This window comes from Tachysurus vachellii, chromosome 2 (genome assembly GCF_030014155.1).
Source record: "Tachysurus vachellii isolate PV-2020 chromosome 2, HZAU_Pvac_v1, whole genome shotgun sequence".
Classification (NCBI taxonomy): Eukaryota; Metazoa; Chordata; class Actinopteri; order Siluriformes; family Bagridae; genus Tachysurus; species Tachysurus vachellii.
Window position 1 is genome coordinate 2,963,071 of NC_083461.1, and position 24,000 is coordinate 2,987,070.

The 24,000-nt window shown below is 41.6% G+C and overlaps 1 protein-coding gene across 4 annotated transcripts in view; it reads right to left on the reverse strand.

Annotated features, from left to right (window-relative positions):
- LOC132861955 (C-terminal-binding protein 2) overlaps window positions 1–24,000 on the reverse strand; it is a 99,417-nt gene that overhangs the window by 34,968 nt on the left and 40,449 nt on the right. Inside the window, exons 1-2 of one of the 4 annotated variants that reach the window (XM_060893727.1) lie at window positions 22,162–22,349; window positions 14,120–14,337 (exon numbers count right to left, since the gene is read on the reverse strand). In XM_060893727.1, the coding sequence (XP_060749710.1) occupies window positions 14,120–14,177 (58 nt within the window). In that variant the 5' untranslated portion in view covers window positions 14,178–14,337; window positions 22,162–22,349. Of the gene's footprint in view, window positions 1,373–14,119; window positions 14,338–22,089; window positions 22,350–24,000 lie in introns of those variants that run through there. The other 3 variants (XM_060893708.1, XM_060893699.1, XM_060893718.1) reach the window with 3 other exon arrangements.

Consider the following 24,000-nt stretch of genomic DNA (forward strand, 5'->3'; position numbering starts at 1 on the left):
ACTCTATAGGCGTGTAGGTGCTAGAGAAAGCTTTGGGTGGTAGACCAGTGGTGCCCATAATGCCAGGCTGCTGTGGCTGGCTCGACATTGGCAGGCCAGTATGGGGGTTGTACATTGTTAGTTGTCGTGCCTGCGGCAATGAAGCACTATATGACGCAGGAGTGGTCGAAAGCCCTCCAAAAGAACGCATCCCAGGATAACTTGTGGTTTCTAACAGATGTTGAGACGGTGCGCTGCTTGGTCTGCGGTTGATAAACTCGCCTATCCTCGGAGACATGGTCTGCAGGGTGTTTGAGGGCTGCTGCAAGAGGTGTGAGTCTATGGCCAAACCTTGAGGCTGTGTGTAGAGATCGTTACGATGGCTGAAGCTGTTGGATCGGCCACGCATTGTTTGCACACCAGTGCCTCCTGTCTTGCAGTTATGCACTGCCCTTGAGAGTACCCGTGCCTGGCCGAGGTTTGGAGCCATGGAGCGAACATCATGCTCTTCCATCATGGAAAGCATGGCGACAGAGTCAAATCCTTGCTGCAACAGAAGGGAGATGGTGCTTTCAGATAGACCCTCGCTACGCAAATAAGATAAGAACGTAGGATCCACAGCCCTCTTTTGTTCCATGGTAACAGCTGCTGATGGGTGGTGGGTTGTGATTCCAGCTGAAAGCGGAGCTGTTGTAGCGGCCACCATAGCTGCACTGGCATCATAGACAGGATCATAGGACATCCTTTGAGCAGGTACATTACCATAAGTAGATATTCCTCGATGCACACTTCCATCCACAACAGTGGGTGTAGGATCCATCACAATACAGGTAGACTGAGGGTGTTCAAGATGTAGGCCGTTCACTTCGTTGTAACTAGAATGGCCTGCCAGAGAGGCCTGATCGGCCGCAATCCCGAAACAGGAAGGAGAGGCGGCCCTACTGCGAATACGCTGACTGTCTGGGATGGCTATAGAATCCCTGTACAAACGGCTCAACTCAAGAGCTGTGGGTGGGGGAGGTGGTGGAGGAGGAGGCGGTGGAGGGGGAGGTGGAGCGGGGCCAGGTGTAGGTGCACGAGTAGGAGCCCTGGGTTGCCCTTGATCCCAGGCAGATCTAACCCCTCCTGCACTCAGCCCATAATGCGAGCCTGATCTGCTAAGAAGCTGGTGGCTTCCTCTGTACAATCCCTGCAGATCTTCAGGTGGCTGGCAAGATAAGGCAGTGTCAAATGGGTAATAATCAGGCGGTGGAACAGTGCCCCTAACTGCCATAGCTTCCTCCAGGTAGTTGTTCAATTGAGCTATGGGATGTGTCTTCATGAAAAGATCAGCATGCCTTTCAAGGTCAAAGTTGTTGTACAGTTCGACCGGGTAGCCAAAAAACCCTTGTTCTGGCTCTATGTCAGTGTACAACAAGGAGCAGGGTGGCAGATGAGGATCAAACCAAAGTTTACCGTCGCTCCCAAAGGAGACAGAGTTCCTTCGCGACGCAATGTTGTCCGAGTTCTGAGGAGTAGCTCTATCCCACCAACCTTCACTCGATCTTACCAAGACGAAGACTAAAGCGACACTACTCGATTTTTGAACGGGGAAGAAAACAAAAGAAGGAGTGAGGTGTGGAAAAAGGCAGTAAGGGTTTCCATTTCACCTCTCACGTTTCAGGTAAAGAAAAAAAAAAGATGAGGTATATAGGGATCATTTCACCTGATCTGCTGGAGGCATTTTTTTCTCTCCCTTCGGGCAAAGCTATCATGTAGCCACATATTGCCAGGTATCCCCTAAATTATTCAGCCCTGGAAACATAAGCATGAGAGGGAGGGGAGGACAAGCAAAATGGGACAATAACACAAAAGCTCTGGTACAACACACACACAAGTAAAACCACACACCTTATGAGACTGGTCTCTATGAATGTAAGGACCACACAGACCAGTAGTCACATGTTTATATTAAGTTCTGGACTACGACAAGTAATAATAAAAACCAGAGTGTAGGGGTCACGCTAATCTAGTGGACTTTTTTACATTTGGGATGTGGTAGCTCAGTGTATAAGGTGTTGGGCTACTGATCAGAAGGTCATGGGTTCGAACCCCAGGTCCACCAAACTGCCACTGCTGGGCCCCTGAGCAAGGCCCTTAACCCTCAGTTGCTCAGTTGTAAGTCACTCTGGATAAGGGTGTCTGCTAAATGCCGTAAATGTAAATTTTATCCTTTTTCTGTGGCAAGGTCATTTTACAAACCCTCACCCTTGACATGAGACATTAGTCAAAATAAACCCTCCTTAATTCTGATGGCCCCTGTGGCTTTACCCCACCTACAGAGAAAATAATTTCAAAGCTTCATGCTAGATGTGGTCTTTTTGCCTACATTAAATAAATACCTGATGTCAACCCAGTAATGTCTGGCAACCTACACCCTACGGTAAGCCTTCAGTCAGGTCACGACATTCATGCCGTACACTTTCTAAGAAGCCGATCCCAGAGCCGGTGTTAATCCAAAGGGCATTCGTGCAACCCCCTGATGCACAAGTGGACATTTGATATCTCCTTTCTTTTCTTTAGCTCATGACACAGGAAAAGATATGATATGAGAAACAATAGACCAGACTTCATGGAAATTATTTTTTAAATAAATAATCATGTCTTCTCAGAACATGCTACGATAAGACAGATCGAAGCAGCTTTCAAAATAAAAGACTCTGGACTGACTCAGACGATGTCATCTTATAAACTTAGATGTAAATACGCTAAAAACTAGTTTACAGCATGCCACGGTAGAGAGGGGCAATATGAAAAGAATATCGTTATTCTGAAAAGATATTTCTATCTTTTTATCTTTCTATCTTATAATCAACTGGCAGCTAAACAGTAGTGATACGTTTCTTTAATAATAAAAAAAAAACATAAAGCTGTTATACATAATAATATTATTCATAATAATAATAATATTATTTAGATTTTATTTGAGATAAGCAGAATATTATTATTATTATTATTATTATTATTATTATTTAATCACATTTATTATATATGTATCATTTATTAATAAAGAAAGAAAACTCATTGTGATTTTTTGCATATTTTTTCTTCTATTTAAATCCATACAGACTTTTTATTTGACAATGTGATGAGTTGCACATGTCAGTATTTTGTGAGCTTTGACGGAGTTAAGTGATTGACTTAGGTGTGTAGTAAGTAAGTAATTAAGTAAAAGCAGCAGGATTTTACCTTTACAAACGCGAGATATTTTGTCCTGCTTCATAGCTTCAAGTGTCAGAAATTTAAATAAAAGATAAAGAAAGATAAACTTTTCCCTGAAGTTTAGACGTTGTTTAACTGTAAGTTTATCGCATCGTGTTCCAAGAACACTGCAGGAAACGTGTTGATGTATTTATGTCACTTGTTGAATGCGCCGCTTGATGTTCTTCGGCAGCGCTTCGTGTCAGCTGGAGAAATCGTCGGGGGTTTTTATTTAAGTGATAAGAGACGAACGAGACGAACGAGTAACAGCACTGTGCTTTAAATAGAGACTAAGATGGGTGTGTGACTAATTGGAGTGGTGAGCACACTGAATGGGTCTCTTTTAAAATAAATAAATAAATAAATAAATGAATAAATAACATAAAAGAACCACATAAGGACTCAGCAGGATGCCACAGAGAGAGAGAGAGAGAGAGAGAGAGAGAGAGAATGAGAGAGGGAGAGAGAGAGAGAGAGAGAGAGAGAGAGAGAGAGAGAGAGAGAGAGAGAGAGAGAGAGAGAGAGAGAGAGAGAGAGAGAGAGAGAGAGGGAGAGAGAGACAGAGAGAGAGAGAGAGAGAGAGAGAGAGAGAGAGAGAGAGAGAGAGAGAGACAGAGCGAGAGAGAGAGGGAGGGAGAGAGAGAGAGACAGACACAGAGAGAGAGACAGACACAGAGAGGGAGAGAGAGAACAAGAGAGAGAGAGGGAGGGAGAGAGAGAGAGAGAGGGAGGGAGAGAGAGACAGAGAGAGAGAGAGAGAGAGAGAGAGAGAGAGAGAGAGAGAGAGAGAGAGAGAGAGACAGAGAGAGAGAGAGAGAATGGAGAGAGAGGGAGAGAGAGAGAGAGAGAGAGAGAGAGCGAGAGAGAGAGAGAGAGAGAGAGAGAGAGAGAGAGAGAGAGAGAGAGAGAGAGAGAGAGAGACAGAGCGAGAGAGAGAGGGAGGGAGAGAGAGAGAGACAGACACAGAGAGAGAGACAGAACAAGAGAGAGAGAGAGAGTGAGAGAGAGAGAGAGAGAGAGAGAGAGAGACAGTGAGAGAGAGAGAGAGAGAGAGAGACAGAGAGAGAGAGAGAGAGAGACAGAGAGAGAGAGGGAGGGGGAGAGAGAGAGAGAGAGAGAGAGAGAGAGAGAGAGAGAGAGAGAGAGAGAGAGAGAGAGAGAGAGACAGAGTGAGAGAGAGAGGGAGGGAGAGAGAGAGAGAGAGAGAGAGAGAGAGAGAGAGAGAGAGAGAGAGAGAGAGAGAGAGACAGAGCGAGAGAGAGAGTGAGTGTGAGAGAGAGAGAGAGAGAGAGAGAGAGGGAGGGAGAGAGAGAGAGAGAGGGAGAGAGAGAGACAGACACAGAGAGAGAGACAGAACAAGAGAGAGAGGGAGGGAGAGAGAGAGAGAGGGAGGGAGAGAGAGACAGTGAGAGAGAGAGAGAGAGAGACAGAGAGAGAGAGAGAGAGAGAGAGAGAGAGAGAGAGGGAGGGGGAGAGAGAGAGAGAGAGAGAGAGAGAGAGAGAGAGAGAGAGGGAGAGAGAGACAGAGCGAGAGAGAGAGAGAGAGAGAGACAGAGCGAGAGAGAGAGGGAGGGAGAGAGAGAGAGAGAGAGAGAGAGAGAGAGAGAGAGAGAGAGAGAGAGAGAGAGAGAGAGAGAGAGAGAGAGAGAGAGAGGGAGGGAGAGAGAGAGAGAGAGAGAGATATCCTGCAGTTTAACCCTCTCTGCTTGTTATTTTTCGTCCTTTATTCTCTAAGGTTCTTTTATAAGTCAGTCCCAGAGGTCGGCCACATGACACATCTAATGACACAGTGTTCAGGTTTAGGTTTGAGGTCCAAGCACTTTTAAAGAACAAGAGATGAGAAAGAAGGCAATAACCTGAACACAGAGTTAGTTTCAAACTGCAGACAAGATGAAAAACTCATCGTAAACGTGGAAGAGGAGAGAAATTGGGTTTGAGACGCCGGCTGCGTTCGTCTCAGATGTACACTGTGCTTTACGAGGGTGGATCTGGCCGTGTCTGGCCTTTCTGCTCTCATCACACCATGCTGTTTGTCAGCTGTAAAATGCCATTAATTACGGTGTTGCATTTCTCCCCGGCAACCAGAGACAATAAGTGTTTTAATAAGCTCCGGCACGGACCATCACTCAGCCTCGCATCGGCTGGAAATATTAATAACACGCTTCAGGTTCATCTCGACTAGACGAACAGACACGGAGAAAACAAAGAGCGGGAACACAGGAATGCAAATTCTCCTTCACACACACACAAACACACACACACACACTAACCCATCTGCTTAGATACCAAACATGCCCAAAAAGAGAGAGACAGAGAGAGAGAGAGAGAGAGAGAGAGAGAGAGAAATTGGATAGACACTCTATGTAGATAGAAAGGAAAAGACAGACACATTGACTGACAGACAGACAGACAGATGGAAACTTAGACAGGCAGACAGGCAGATACAATTATAGACAAAAGAAATAGACAGAATGCGATAGACCCAATAGACAGACTGAGAAAGAAAGAGAGACAGACAGATAAAGTCAGACAGGTAGTATAAAGTAAGACAGGTGGATAGATAGAAAAAGACAAAGACAGATACAGACAGACAGACAGTCTGATGGAAAGACAGTCAGATACACAGACAGGTAGAGAAAAGAGAGAAAACTGACAGATAAATAAAACAACAGACAGACAGTAGGACAAAAGACAAAAACGAGAGAATATAGTGTAGTATAGAGAATACAGTATATAGCAGGTAAATATATATGAGACAGACAGACAGACAGACAGACAGACAGACAGACAGCAAGAAAGAAACAGACAGATTAAACATCAGACACCGACAAAGAAACAGACTCATAAATATATTACAGAGCCACAGACAGACATAGATAGATAGATAGATAGATAGATAGATAGATAGATAGATAGATAGATAGAAACAAAAATAGCAAGACACAGATAGACAGAGAGATATTGAGACAGGCAGAAAGACAGACAAATAGACAGACAGACGGACATAGAAACAGACAAACAGACAGACAGACGATTCTTAGACGTGTCCTAATACGGAGTGCGCACTTAGACGTAAGTGCACTTGGCCGTGTGAGCACTTGGACAGCAAACACGGCGGAGCTCTAATTACCACGAGGGAAAAACAGAGTGAAGTTTCCGATGCAGGAGCTCACAGGACAGACGAGGACGGAGCGAGTGAAACACAATACTGCCACTTCCCCTGCCGAGTGATGAAGTGGGACACCTTTCTAGGGCACAGGACGCTTCTGGCACTACTTGGCAAGCAGAACTGCTAGGGGACTAGGAGACGGGGGAGACGGGGACGAGGACGGGGGAGACGGGGGATGATTTATGCACTCTCCACTGAAGAACTGCTGGGCAATTAAACTTTCATAGGATTTAGTAAATTAACTTGGAAAACTTGGAAATCATCGTCAATTACAGTGAGAGTACAGTATATTAAAAAGTTTTAACAAGCCTCCGGGCTTCTGTCTTCTTTTTTTTTTTTACAAGATAACAAGAGTCCTGAGAGAGAGAGAGAGAGAGAGAGAGAGAGAGAGAGAGAGAGAGAGAGAGAGAGAGAGAGAGAGAGAGAGAGAGAGACAGATAGAGAGAAAGAGAGACAGAGATAGAGAGACAGAGAGAGAGAGAGAAAACAGAGAGAGAGAGACAGAGAGAGAGACAGAGTGAGAGAGAGACAGAGAGAAAACAGAGAGAGAGACAGAGAGAGAGAGACAGAGAGAGAGACAGAGAGAGAGAGAGACACGTGTTCCCATTTCCGAGCGCAGGCTCTCTGCTGTCTAAATTAAGGAATTATCAGTTTAATAAAAGAAAAGAGTGAAGCGTTTCTCTGAGTAAAAGTGTAACACGTTTACAATAGCAGCTACCGACGAGCTCCATCAGCAATAAAAACGCTAACATAACTAAACCGTTAGATGTCCAGTAGATGTGTGTCGGTGACGACGTGTAACATTTTATCATGATATTATCAGAATATTATCGCAGCATGGACGTTAGCGATAAACTTAGCCAGCTAACGTTACTGCTCATGGGTTTATGATGTCACTGCTTTATTTAACAGTCCCAAATGACACACTACACACACACTATGCTCTATGTGCTCGAGTGTATGAACGTTAGGAGGATCGTGTCGTCTCAGAAGGAACACTAACACACGGCTCTCAAGTTTTGAAGACAGGCAAGCGTGACATCTCCAACCCCCCAAAGTATTTGTTTAATTTCCATTTATTAATTTGTGTGTGTGAAACAGAGAGAGAGAGAAAGAGAGAGATAGAGAGAGAGGGAGAGAGAGAGATAGAGAGAGAGAGAGAGAGATTATGACTGGTGGTGTTTATTGTAAGTGTTTGTTGCCTTTTTGGACTCCTTTATCATGTGTAATGTTGCTCCCATATAAAACAGTTCAGCACAAGCCCAGACATTTTTAGGGACATGATTGAGGACAATGTCCCGTCCAGAGACAAACTGTTTCGTGTTGAGGTTTTGTTCAAACCGACCATCTAAAATACCCTCTCTAATGAATATGGTTTTTTTTCATTGGTTGTTGCGTTAAATCTTACCGAGATACAATAGTGCTGTTTTCTGATTGGCTGTTGTGTAGCCTCTTTTTCTGATTGGCTGATAAGTGTCAGGCTCGACTAAGAGCTCCGGGGAGACGAGCTTGGTTCCTGCCCGGTTCCATAGAGACAGCGGTGCGGACTGATACATTTTGGGCGCTGCGGCTTATTAAACATATCGTTGCTGTCAGACGGAATCCTCGTATCTCCAAAACCGTTATTTTTCAGGAAATTAAAAAAACGCCGTACCTTATCTGCAGTGCACAGGGTTTAGTCCACGTTGCAGTGGATTGTCTTGCGCTAAATTCCTGTCCTCAGACAAGCACCAGAACTAGCGGGGGTCAAGATTTTTTTTTCTTTGAGCCCAGTGTTTTGAAGACATTTACCTCAGAAGACGTGTTGATTCGTTGCGACTCTTCTTGAGGAGAAATATGACGTGAAGCTCTCCCACGGAGTGAGGAAGAGGTGGACAGTTGAAGTGTCCAATGGAGTTATGAGATTTGCACTCAAGCGATTTTCAAGACTTTAGATTGGTTAATAACTTGTAAAAATAACAGACCCACGTGGGGACTGACCAATAGCATCGATATGTGAAAAAATATGAAATTGACCAAATTTGGACATACGAGGTTTCCGCCCGACAGCGACGATATGATAAATAGACAAAAAAACACAATGTGTGACGGGAGAACGTGACAATAGACCGAAATGCGTGACTGTCACTCTCAATGCGTGACACTTGACAGTCCTGCTAACACTATTTTACTTACAGGATGTTGACGTCGAACGTCACACAGTCGCGGGCTTCAAATCTTCAAACGACGGGTGAAGACCTTCGTCTTCCTAAAACACTTGAACTAGCTCTTATTCTCCCTGTTAGTGTTATGTGTATATTTAAAGCTTGATGGTCTCCTAAGTCTGTAAATTAGCGAACCGGTGCTTTGGTACTTTGCTCTGAAAACAAGAGTCTGCCGAATGTCCTGATTGTAAAGAAAGACTGAAGAAAAGACTTTTATACCGTCGTAAGATGTAAAATAACTCTGTCTGATGAACAGACTTTTATTTATCGTGTTATTTTTCCATCCTGTCGGTGTGAGGTGTGTATGTGTGTGTGTAAGCGTCGTTCTCAGGCCAGTGATCCAGACTGAACACACAGATGGGTGAACAGAAGGCAGGGACAGAGGCGCCGTGCTGCTGGGAGAGAACCAGGACGAGGATGAAGATGGGGTGGAGGTGGAGAGAAGGAAATGTACAGAGGAGAAGCTGAGAGAGAAGAAGCAAAGTCTCTTGCTTCAATTCCTCTTATGGTGAAGCTGCAGTTTACAGCGAGGTCTTAAAGTAAGCAGACATTTATTTTTCATTCTGTTTAATTCATTCTGTTTATGTCAAATTTACAGACGCAGTATTAAGTAGAATTGTGAATTGATGATTGTATCTTAGGTGGCTTTGATGTGGGAGGGGAAAAGGGGGCGTGTTCAAACATCTCACATGACGTCCCAAGTGGCTACAATCGCTGTAATTAGTAGCTAAAGCAAAATGTAACGAGCTACTAAGAATTACAGCTGAATAAAAATAAATAGACAATAAATTCATCCGAACGACACGGACATCACGGAGATGTTCCTCGTGAGGTTCCTCAGGTTCCTCACCATCGTAACCACTTCAAATAAAATAAAATAAATATATACCAGTCACACACACGGAATATTTAGATTTCTCAAAAGTTTGTTTTTTTGATACAAATATAATCGAGTTGATTTGAATTCACAGCTTCTTCAGCACAGAACAAGGAAAATAAGATACACCAACAAATGATGGTTTGATGTTCTGCTATGAAGCCAGACAGAAGGTTATTAAGAGGCAAAGACATAAGACAAAATATTTCAGTCAATATTAAAGATCACTGAAGCAGCGAGATTTAAAAAGTTTAAAAAGCTGCAGTTTTTTTCCCCTCTTCTAAAGACATAAGACAGACGTTCCTCAGACGTTCCTCAGAGGTTCCTCAGAGGTTCCTCAACATTAAATGTAAGTATAAACGTCTAAAAACATGACATGTTGGTTGATAGTATTAAATAAACACTTGTATATGCTGATAGAATGTGAGAAATTATTTTTTTAATGATTTTTTCCCCCGAATTTTTAAATTTGATTATTATGATTCTAATATTAAAAGAAAAAGTAGTCCGATACATAAAAGTGTAAAAAAAATTTTTTTATTTAAGTCCTCTTTAAGTAAGGAGGTTTTTATTAGGATTGTGAATTGATGATAGTATCGCTGGTGTCTTTGGGGTGTGGTGGTGGTGGTGGTGGTGGTGGTGGTGGGGGGGTGTGGTGTGGTGTTCAAACTTCTCATATAATATACCAAGTAGCTGCAATCGCTGTAATTAGTCGCTAAATCAAAATTAAATGATAATTAACAATAATTCATATAAAAAATCTAAAATCTTGATCTCAGAATTACGAAGAAGATTTAACGCATTAACGAAGATTTTCACCAGAACGAAGCTGTTTTTTTTTTTATAGTCTGAACTGTTTTCTTCCCTCCAACTGACTCAATAAACCTACGTAGCAGCTCACAACAACAGAAACAACGTCTCCATTATCACAATCTATATTAGGCAGCGTGATGATTTAATCATCTGTCCTGAAAGCCTTCAGCTACAAGTGATCACGTCTGAACACTGATCCTGACTTCATTCTTATTCGCTTTTATTTTAATTCAGCTTCTCAAGCGAGAGAAGAATTATCCTGTGTTTAAAATTCTGACGATTGGAAAAAAACAAGCAGAGAAAAGACGAGAAGTGGACGACAGGATTTCTGATCGAACGTCCGGAATTAAAATCAAGCGTCAACGGCACAAGAGAGGAAAAAAAAGGCCGACGGATTTATTGGTTAAGAAGTTTTAAGAAACAGATGAACAACTTTAAGCTAACAAAATTCTTCCTACAAAATCAAATCAAATGAACACTTTCATTTCATTTAAATTTAAACATGCAAGTGTTCAAAAAAATTCAAAAGTTCACACGTTAATTTTTTTTTAAAAAGCGTTGAAAAGTTTAAAAAACGTAAATTTTAAAATGTTCACAAGTTTAAAAATATTTACGACTTTTAGAATGTTTAACAAGGTTTAAAATGTTCAGATTTATTAAAACATTCAAAAAGTTTTAAGACCTTCAAAACGTTTGTAAATAAATATTCAACAATTTTCGAAAATATTGACAAAGTTAAATTTAACGTCTATATTTTTAACATATAAAACAAGACGATTTTTAAGACTTGAGACTTGTTTTGTTAAATGTTGATTTTAAAAAAATAATATATCTTTATTCTGCTGTTACAAAACTATAATTTAAAATAAACACTTTATATAAGACGCTGTGTCTCGTAAAGTACACATTGTGTTCACGTGTGAACTGCGTTAGAGCTGAAACATGACTCACGATCTGATACGTTATGATTTATGTCAAAAATGATCATTTTTATTTTAAATTTTTATTGATTATTGCTATTTTTAATTGTTATTTGTATAGCACTATTATAACTCAAAGCAGCTTCACAGAAACATAACAGAATAAAAATTCAGAACAGAATAAAAAATAGAAATAATCAAAAAAAAATTCTATTTTTCCACTTATATTTTCATATTTTATATAGTTTGTTATATAGTTTATACTTTTTTTATTTATCTATCTCCTTTTGTTTTTTTTTTGTTTTTTTTTTATCCTAAATTGCATTCCTTTTTTTTATGCTTAAATACCGGACAGATGCAAAAAAGTGTTTCACTGCATGTCGTACCGTGTGTATGTGTATGTGACAAATAACATTTGATTTGATTTGAAATTCTGTCAAAGTGTAAAATGAAACGAATATTTATCCCTTTTTTCCTCCTTCACTACACATCGTATTTACCACTTTTCTTCTTCTAAAGAAGTTGACGATGGCGTCTCGAAACTAAAGCTTGTGCCTCAAATCAAACAGAACGTTTTAAATATACTTCAGAGCAGAAGGACTCGTTTGACCTTGCAGTGACCTTCGTCCCGTACGGATCGTTACAAAAATCAAATCGGTTCATCTGCTGGGTTTCGTCATCGCAACAACGACGATCACAGACACACAACCGCAGACAACCTGAAAACCTAAAGCTGGTGAAAAAACAAAGTTTATAATCTGCCTCATCAGTCGCTCCAGGATTTCACCACTTTTCTTCCTCATTGTTGCAGCTACAAACGACTGATGTACTCTGATGGACTCACATCTACACACGTGAACGGAAAAGAGATTCTCAGATCAGAGATAATGGGGACTGTGATCTCGCAGAACAGAGTATTGTGATATAAACTGTTAATTTATCACAATACTGATAGAATATTGTCATATCATCAAGGTTTATTTCATACATAGAATGTGAAAAATAGACATTTCTTACAGATTTGCAAGTGAATATACTTCTTATAACAAAACACACACACACACACACACACACACACACACACAGCTACAGATGGCTTTGTCTTTAAGTCTTTACCAAATGTGTGTCCACAGTGCAGCAGTATGGCAGGACGCCTGTGTGTGTCTCTGCACCGCTGAGGTCCATCTGCCGTCCTGCTCACCGGCCAAAACTCTACGGCAGGTGAAGCTAAGAAAACCTGCCAAACTCTCATCTCTCCCCGGTCAGAACCCGTGTCTTTAAATCCCTACCATAAAGACGAGCGAGATTCACGCTGCGTTTATCAGAAAGATCTCACAAACATAAGCACAGAAAGCTCGCCAGAGACTCAGAGCAAAAAATCCTGCTACAAAAGGGAACACAGCGTGTCATCTCTAAACCATCGAGGAAAATTCAGGGATAAAAGAGACGCACGAGTGCCGGAGAACGGAAAGAAAACTAAAACAGGGTTTGTACATGTTCGATGTAGGAGCGTTAGTTTTGCTAACTCGCTAACAAACAACAAAACTGACATCTTTTTTTTGTAGGATTGTTCTGTAGCTTGCTGCTACTTCCAAAAAATAAATAAATTAGGTATCTAAAAATAAACTACCGTAATTTCCGGACTATTGAATATAAGCCTCACCCACTGAATTTTAAAAAAATTATTATTTTGAACATAAATAAGCCGCACATGTCTATAAGCCGCAGGTGCCTACAGGTACTACATTGAAACAGAAGGAGCAGGAAGTTGGTCACATATTCACAGATTGGAGTTTCCCGAGTCAATAACTCCTGAGCTAAACGCTGTTACTACACAAAACACGGTTGTAGCTGCGTCTCTACATTACTACGATAGAAAAGAGGTGTTATTTGTGTAGTAACAGTGTTTAGCTCAGGAGTTATTGACTCAGGAAACTCCAATCTGTGAATATGTGACCAACTTCCTGCTCCTTCAGTTCTCTCCAGCGCTGGAAAGCTGATCCTATATTAACACGTCCTACTTCTTACCTTATCGTAAGCCTTTCTTCACTTTCTTTCTTTGTTTTTATCCTCCATGTCAATGTTAAAACTGCTTTCTGCTAATGTCACACATGCGCACTGAACACTCTCTCCGCCCATATTGACAAGACACGCCCCTTCCTGCTCATTGGCTACACGTTTGTTTTGATTTTTTGTTTGTCGTCCCGACTCAGTTTTCTGAAGCATTTCTCAAACATCGGAGACCCCACCTTTAACCCGTTCGGCAATTTCATTGGTCTGATGAAAGCTTCATGCCGCCAAAAAACTGAGCACGTCACAGAATGTGTTTTTAAAAAAATATATATATATATTAAAAGCGTGAAAAATCCATATATTGGCCGCATCATTGTTTAAGCCCAAGGTTCAAAGCGTGGGAAAAAAGTTGCGGCTTATAGTCCAGAAAATACGGTAAATAACAGAATTTTAGCTAATTTACGTTAGCAAACCAAACAGTGCTAGTTTTTTCTTTCCAGGCATTACTTTCTTCTAGAGCATTCTGTGAAAAAAAACATAACTTTCTTTTATTTTTTGATGAGCAAAGATTTTTTCTATTCGTTTATAGAAATAATCTATTTTTTTCACTTTGTTACATGAAGCTAAAGGTTGTAAAGCTGTAAGATTAAATTGAATCATAAGCAGACCAATGGACACATTAGAAAGTTGTCTAGCTACGTAGCATTAGTTAGAAAATACTAACGATTCGGGTTTGTGAAACGTAGCGGACGAAGAGAATGTGTTCAGATTCAATCAGGGGAGGAGTTTCATGGTCACCCCATAAAGCTCCGCCCACAAAACAGTTATTGGAACAAACAGACACCGATTAGTCCATGAGAACTGTGCTTTAGATGAAACGGTTTAAAAGAGGGCGTGTCCTTACCCTCACAGATTCGGTCCAGTCGCTGCCTTTTTACTTTGTGTTTGTCGGTCAGAGCCATGGTGGCGTTGAGACCCTCCTCTTCCTCTCGCTTTCTTTAGTTTTCTCTCTCTTTCCTTCCTCCTGTTAAATCCTCTCGTCCTTTCTGTGTGAACAGGGCTGAGGTCAGGTTCTGATTATATCACCGTGAGCCCAGAATGGGCCAGAAACCCACACAGCACCTACAACAGAACACACACACACACACCTTATTACATACTGAGCACTACACACAACAGTGCCTAAACACACACACTCACACCTGCAGCATCTGGCAGAAAACAATGAGGCAAAATGGTGTCTAATAAATATACCCCCCACCCCCCCACCAACACACACACACTGAGTTTCATGCATTTAATAGTAGCTAGCCTTATCCTGTCTTTGATAAAAAAAAATGCCCGTGTGTGTGTTTGTGTGTAATATAGCTGCACTGACAACTTGTGTCCAGCAGAGGGGCAAGAGTTCCACTCAGAGTATCACTCGTACCACACACACACACAAAATCACCTCATAAATCGTGTGTAAATATATTCATGTCATCTTTCTATATCAGTCTAATATTCTATCTATCCATGCATCTGTCTATTCAAACACTCCTTTATCTATAGATCGAATGGAGGAAAGAGGTTAAAAGTCTGAGATCCGGATGAATGTACACACACACACACACAAACACACACACTCTCTCTCTCTCTCTCTTTCTCTCTCTCTCAGTATGTCACTCTCACTCCCTCATCAATCTTGATGTTAAACCCCACAGAGCTGAAATTTCCTGATCCAGAGGAACCCATGCTTCACACCAAGAAATGTTCTGCTCTACTCTACTGCTGACTCTGCATGTGTGTGTGTGTGTGTGTGTGTGTGTGTGTGTGTGTGTGTGTGCGTAAGAGTTTCAGGACTTGACTAAACTCATGCTCTGCAGGAGAGAGTGAAACTAAATAGGCTGTGTTCTATTTCCAGGGTCTGCTGCAGTGTGTTTGATGCCATCTCTACATTCTAGATGTATTCTGTTCTTTTCTCTCTGACTGTAAAACAAACGTGAAGATTTTCTCATCTCAAAACAGTCAAAAAGTGAAAAACAACACTTTAAAATTCACCACAGCTGAGCTGAATGTAGAATTCTACAATCGTAAACAAAACGCAACTGTGAAACTGAACCAAGTTTTGTTTTTTAAAGCAGGATGTAGAATTCTTCAGTGAAGCACAATGTAAAATTCCACAATCATATAGAGTTAAGAACGATATTAAATACAACGAACCATAAAAGGTTTCGAATTTTAATAAATACAAACTGAATGTTGGGGTGGGGGGGGCACGGTGGCTTAGTGGTTATCACGTTCGCCTCACACCTCCAGGGTTGGGGGTTCGATTCCCACCTCCACCTTGTGTGTAGAGTTTGCATGTTCTCCCCGTGCCTCGGGGGTTTCCTCCGGGTACTCCGGTTTCCTCCCCCGGTCCAAAGACATGCATGGTAGGTTGATTGGCATCTCTGGAAAATTGTCCGTAGTGTGTGAGTGAATGAGAGTGTGTGTGCCCTGTGATGGGTTGGCACTCCGTCCAGGGTGTACAATTTACGATGAAATCCGATCGTTTACAAACCTCAAATTAAAATGAATAGTTTTTTAAAAAATGAAATAGAACAAATCTGTTCTATAATAAAATTCTACAGATTTTATCACACACACACACACACACACACACACACACACACACACACACACACACACACAAACACAGATGTAGTGTTAAACTGTAGTCTAGTGAGTGTGGAATGAGACGTGTCCCCTAACTCAACACCTCCTCCACCATTCATTTGTCTCTCAGTGTGTGTAGTGAGGAGCGTAGAGGAATCCTGTGATCTTTCCTAACACACACACACACACACACACACACACACACACACACACACACACACACACTTCCTGCACTAGACCTGAGACACAAAGACCACGCCTCCTTCACTAAGACAGACACACACAGGCCACGCCTCCTTCACTAAGACAGACACACACGCCACGCCTCCTTCACTAAGACAGACACACATAGGCCACGCCTCCTTAACTAAGACAGACACACACACAGGCCACGCCTCCTTCACTAAGACAGACACACACAGGCCAAGCCTCCTTCACACAGACAGACAAACACAGGCCACGCCTCCTTCACTAAGACAGACACACACGCCACGCCTCCTTCACTAAGACAGACACACACAGGCCACGCCTCCTTCACTAAGACAGACACACACACAGGCCACGCCTCCTTCACTAAGACAGACACACAGGCCACGCCTCCTTCACTAAGACAGACACACACACAGGCCACGCCTCCTTCACTAAGACAGACACACACACGCCACGCCTCCTTCACTAAGACAGACACACACACAGGCCACGCCTCCTTCACTAAGACAGACACACACAGGCCACGCCTCCTTCACTAAGACAGACACACATAGGCCACGCCTCCTTCACACAGACAGACACACACACGCCACGCCTCCTTCACTAAGACAGACACACACAGGCCAAGCCTCCTTCACACAGACAGACAAACACAGGCCACGCCTCCTTCACTAAGACAGACACACATAGGCCACGCCTCCTTCACTAAGACAGACACACACAGGCCACGCCTCCTTCACTAAGACAGACACACACGCCACGCCTCCTTCACTAAGACAGACACACATAGGCCACGCCTCCTTAACTAAGACAGACACACACAGGCCACGCCTCCTTCACTAAGACAGACACACACAGGCCAAGCCTCCTTCACACAGACAGACAAACACAGGCCACGCCTCCTTCACTAAGACAGACACACACGCCACGCCTCCTTCACTAAGACAGACACACACACAGGCCACGCCTCCTTCACTAAGACAGACACACACACAGGCCACGCCTCCTTCACTAAGACAGACACACACAGGCCACGCCTCCTTCACTAAGACAGACACACACACAGGCCACGCCTCCTTCACTAAGACAGACACACACACGCCACGCCTCCTTCACTAAGACAGACACACACACAGGCCACACCTCCTTCACTAAGACAGACACACACAGGCCACGCCTCCTTCACTAAGACAGACACACATAGGCCACGCCTCCTTCACACAGACAGACACACACACGCCACGCCTCCTTCACTAAGACAGACACACACAGGCCAAGCCTCCTTCACACAGACAGACAAACACAGGCCACGCCTCCTTCACTAAGACAGACACACATAGGCCACGCCTCCTTCACTAAGACACACACAGGCTTTATGAAAGCCCCTTAGCAGGAAGTGGACGTTTGAGACGAGGCCGTGACATTTAGCTCACACACTCATCACCATGAAACATTTATTCATTTGAAGCTTTTTGAAAGTGTGTGTGTTTGAAATATTTTGTGTGTAAATGATTTAAAAGGTCAGGTCACCTTCATGCTGCACCTCGCACCACGACACAGAGAAAACAAAGCAGCTTCACTAGAGAAAAGAAAAAAGGTGAAATAATGAGCTGTGCTTCAGAAGAAGTCTGAAAACATCAGCACTGAAATATAAAGCTCCTCGTGTCTGTCTGGAACCATCGACTTCACACAAACCAACAGTCCATAAACTTCATGTACAAATGTTTTCATCTTAAAGGGAGGATTTGTGATAGAAACGTTTTCTATAATGACACAAACACAGATTAGTGCTGGACAAACAGTCTGGATCACGACCAACACCAGGCCTTTAAAGCAACTGTAATACAAACAAACTGAAAAAAACACACAGGGCAGCACTGATTACACACACACACACACACACACACACACACACAGAGCAGCACTGATTACACACACACACATACACACACACACACAGAGCAGCACTGATTACACACACACACACACACACACACACACACAGAGCAGCACTGATTACACACACACACATACACACACACACACAGAGCAGCACTGATTACACACACACACACACACACAGAGCAGCACTAATCACACACACACACACACACAGAGCAGCACTAATCACACACATGCACACACACAGAGCAGCACTGATTACACACACACACACACACACACACACACACACACACAGAGCAGCACTGATTACACACACACACACACAGAGCAGCACTAATCACACACACACACACACACACACACACACACACACACACACAGAGCAGCACTGATCTCACACACACACACGCACACACACACACACACACACAGAGCAGCACTAATCACACACACATACACACACACACACACACACAGAGCAGCACTAATCACACACACACACACACACACACACACACAGAGCAGCACTAATCACACACATGCACACACACAGAGCAGCACTGATTACACACACACACACACACACACACACACACACACAGAGCAGCACTGATTACACACACACACATACACACACACACAGAGCAGCACTGATTACACACACACACACACACACACACACAGAGCAGCACTGATTACACACACACACATACACACACACACACAGAGCAGCACTGATTACACACACACACACACACACACAGAGCAGCACTAATCACACACACACACACACACAGAACAGCACTAATCACACACATGCACACACACAGAGCAGCACTGATTACACACACACACACACACACACACACACACACACACACACACACACAGAGCAGCTCTGATTACACACACACACACACACAGAGCAGCACTAATCACACACACACACACACACACACACACAGAGCAGCACTAATCACACACACACACACACACACACACACAGAGCAGCACTAATCACACACACACACACACACACACACACACAGAGCAGCACTAATCACACACACACACACACACACACACACACACAGAGCAGCATTAATCACTCACACACACACACACACACACACACACACACACAGCACTAATCACACACACACACACACACACACACACAGAGCAGCACTGATCACACACACACACAGAGCAGCACTGATCACACACAAACACACAGAGAAGCACTGATTACACACACATACACACACACAGAGCAGCACTGATCACACACACACACACACACACACACACACACACAGAGCAGCACTAATCACACACACACACACACACACACAGAGCAGCACAGATCACACACACACACACAAACACACAGAGAAGCACTGACTACACACACATACACACACACAGAGCAGCACTGATCACACACACACACACACACATACACAGAGCAGCACTGATCACACACACCCACACACACACACACACACACACACACACACACACTATTTACTATAAAAACAAGTATTTTATTTATTTATTAAGTATTTATTTAGATTTATTTATTTATTGTTAAGCTTGGAACTTCTTTTTATCCTGTTCGACTAAAACTCGTAAGTTCGAATTTCCAACCTCAGACTAGATAAACAAACAAACAAACAAACAAACAAACAAACAAACACATTCTCTCATTCTTTCTTCTTGTATATTCAGGACTTTCTCCTCCACAGTAAACCAAAATGACTGCTCACACTTATGGAGCTCACTTTTTAAGGTCATCGTGAGAAAAATGAAGTGATAAATCTCTCTTTAAGGTTTATAACAGTGTCACATTTCTGTTCTAAACAACCAGCGCTAATTTTATTAGAGATCTCTGTGATATCCTCAGTCGGTAAGTTACTTTCTTTTTTTTTTTTATAATGTAAAGTTGTGTTCGACTAAATCAAATAAACTAAATAAAAAAATAGGTCTGAAGTTACTCAAAGTTCCTCTTGTAGTACTGGACTAAGAATAAACAAGTAAAAGTAGCACAATACAATGACTCGCATATAAAAACACAGTGTCAGTAAAAATACACACTCGCAGGAAGCTCCTTTGTACCGAGTTTCCAGATTAAACAGCCGTCCGTCCACACGCTACATAATAAAGCGCGATTTCATCATCCAGCGAAAACAATCCCCTCAGTTCACCTCTCAGCTCGACACCAAAACGCCAGCGTGACAAAAACACAGGAAGCTCCGACAGGTTTGACTTAAAAAACCCAAACTAAACAGCCGCACTTAAAATATCCGCTAACACACCTGAGAGTTAGAGGAAAATAAAAACAACAGACGTGAAGGAAATTACAGGGGTTGTGAAGTTAAAGTCAGCAAACGTCACCACATCAAAATAACTAAAGTGTATTAGAGAGTAAAAAGAAATAAAAGTATTTATTCGTTTCTTTTATTTAGTCCCTCGTTTATTTACTTAACATTCGGTTTGGAAGAAAGTTTTACTGAATTTAAAGAAATAAATAAAAGTTTCTGACCTCTAACTCTGAGAATTCCTGCTCGGAAAGTCGGGACTTTCTCCTCGACCTTCGAGTTCAGCGGGCGACGTTTAATCGACACGAGATCAGGAGTGTTTAAGGAAAATCTGACTGAGAAACTGAGCAAGCAGTGAAATGTGTTAAGAGGTGGAATCGCTGCTGAACACAATGACCACACAGATCTGAATGGATCTGAAGGGATCTAAAGGGATCTGAAGGGATCTGATGGTACGTGATGCAGCGACTCTCCAATTAACATCATTATCATTGTACACATTCTTGTGTTTTAGTCTTAGTGTCGTGTGTTTGTTGTTGTTGTGGTTTTGTTGTCGTGCCTCTAAACCCAGTGACAATACGTACGCTGTTTCTCATACACTGTGATGTCTTATTACATTTAATTTTTTATAATACTGACTGAAAGACTGACAGGAAGCAGCTCATGTGATGGTAATTTTTTTAATTTATAATAATAATAATAATAAGAAGAAGAAGAATAAGAATAATGTTAGGTTCAATTTATAAAAAGCTGTTCTCATGTCCAAGGTTGTTGAAAACAAACCTACAAATGTAGCATAAAATAAAAAAAAAAAAAACAAGACAGAGAGAAAAAAAGAAAATATCCCAGTGAGAAAAAGCGTGCACTCAGCTAAAATTAGAAACTGGTAAAAAAAATTTACATATAAATAAAAAATGTTAACTTTTAAATATAAATAATCGTTTATATACAATTGTTTAATAAGACTGAATTGTTTAAGATTATTATTTATAACTGTTTTTTTTTTACTTCAGTAATCACCCTGACAGACAGGAAGCAGCTCATGTGATAGTATTTTTTTAAAATTTAGAATAATAATAATAATAATAATAATAATAATAATAATCATAATAATAATAATAATAATAATGTTAGGTTCAATTTATAAAAAGCTGTTCTCATGTCCAAGGTTGTTGAAAACAAACCTACAAATGTAGCATAAAATAAAATGTTTCAAAATCTAAATTCTTCACAGTTTATTTTCAGTATGAAATGTACTTATAAATAAAAAATGTTAACCTTTAAATATAAAAAAAATTATTTAGATACAATTGTTTAATAAGATCGAATTGTTTACGATTATTATTTATAACTGTTTTTTTTTTCACTTCAGTAATCACCCAGACTGCAGGTCATCACCAGGTCAAAGGTTAGATTTTGTAATACTTTGTTCAAAACGTTGCGTTCGAGCAGCGATTTTGAAACACACACACAAACAAAATCACAGAATTAACCCAAGAATTAATTCTGCCTTTTAAATAGTGAAACATTTACGTGATGAAGAGAGAAAAAAAAAGTAATTGAAAGTAAAATTGAAAGTAAAAGAAAAAACAAACAACAACAAAAAAAAAACACTGAAAGACTTGAAGTCATCTGACTAGCCTGAAAAGAAGAGTCGGTGCTAGCGGTGCTACTGTAGTCGTGTCTCCGTCTACTCTGTCACGCAGCTGCAGCGAGAGAAAAGAAAAAAGATAGAGAAAAGAAAAGAGAAGAGAGAAGAGAAGAGAGAGGAGGTATTGATTTCCTGCCGTTTCTGGCCTACCATGCTGGTGTCAGGGAACGAGCAGATCTGTGCTGTTCCTAGTCTGGAGACTAGCTCCTTTCGTGTGCTTACAGGAAGAATGAGGATGATTCACAGCTTCCTGGTCCAGGAGAAAAAGGTGGCTGTGGTCGGTGGCGTGCCCACACACCCCCGTAACTCCTCCGTCATGGAACAGCCTGCCAGGGTTTCAGTGCATTTCAGCCTGTGCTGGGAGAGCGCCAAGCAAAACAATGTGTTGATAAAGTCCAGGGCTGAGAGAAGACCACAAAGGAAGGGTTGTTCAGCTGCACACACACACACACACACACACACACACATATACAAACACATATACACACACATATACACATACACACACCAAACGCAAAAAAAAATGGATGTCAGTACAAACAAACACACATTTTTCTTTTAAGCTTGATACAAATTCACAAAGACTTCAAATTTCCAAGCGGTCCCCAGTAACACTTTATGGTTTCTGTGACCTTTAACCTCTGATGTTGACCTACGTGCAGAAACGACCCACAAACTCAGGGTCTAATTTCGTCACCGCACCGTTACGCTTTAATGCCTGACCTCGGGGTCGACGGGACAAATATTTACTTTCAATTAAAATAATAAGCTCTACGTTCAAGGTCCGAGTTCGGGTCGTTCTTCATCTTTTTTTATTCTTCACATCTAACTAGTGTAACTAACACGTGTGAATCCTGCCAAAGGAAACGTGCCAAGCAAATCCGTTCTGGGATGAAACGCAGCTTCGAAAGGACCCAGTGCTCCTTCCCTCTCGCTCAAAGCCTGTATTTTTTTGGCAGGATCCTCCCAGAACAATGCCCAAAGGGTTTCTGCGTAAACCAAAACTTCCTTAAGGATACAGAGTCGAATAAATGTCGAATAATTGTACGTGTGCGTTGATCCGTCTGGCAGGTTTACAAGCAGCGCGAGATCCAATCCAAACATCGAGGAGATTCATCGCGGGTTTGCTGAAAGTCAGGGATTATTCTCACACTGGAAGTTACAGCTGATCAACTTCTTACTAATGAGCATGATAACAAGTGCTGAGGTACACAGAAGTCCTCGTAACTAGCAAGAACATTTAATAACACTTCACAAAAAGCAACTAGCAAGCAAACTTATTAATCTATTAGTTTAACTGAGCTACCAGTTTGACCTTTGTGTATTTCTATGCAATAACAATGAGGTTCTATCTATCTATCTATCTATCTATCTATCTATCTATCTATCTATCTATCTATCTATCTATCTATCTATCTAAATTTAACAAATCAAACCACAAAACTTAACCAGCTAGTAAATTCAAACAAGCAAACTCATAAAATATAACTAGCTAGAGAACATGGTCCTAACCCTCGTTGGTTTGTTTTCTCTCTTTATTGTCATTACGCTACTCAAATGCCTTTTCCTATAAAGCATTATAACGCTTGTGCTAGCAATATGTTTTGTTATATTTGATAAATGTTATTATTTTGTATATTCCTTGAAGATTTAAAAACAATTTGAGCAAAACGGCAAATTCTGCCAAACTAGATAGATACATCATTAAGAAGCAGCACTAACTAGCTAACTGAATCATCTCCATCATTTACCTCTGTTTTTTTCTGAAAGCTAATTCGCAAAATGTAACTTGCTAGCAAACGTATTAACCAAGATCTCCAAATTAAACAATTTAAACAAGCTAATTCACAGGATGGGTCTAGCTAGAAAATATGATATAATTTTTATTTGATGTAAACTTTTTTTTTACATTTAATTTTAAAAACTACACTAGCTAGTAAATTCATTCAGTCACTCATCTTCTACCGCTTATCCGAACTACCTCGGGTCATGGGGAGCCTGTGCCTATCTCAGGCGTCATCGGGCATCAAGGCAGGATACACCCTGGACGGAGTGCCAACC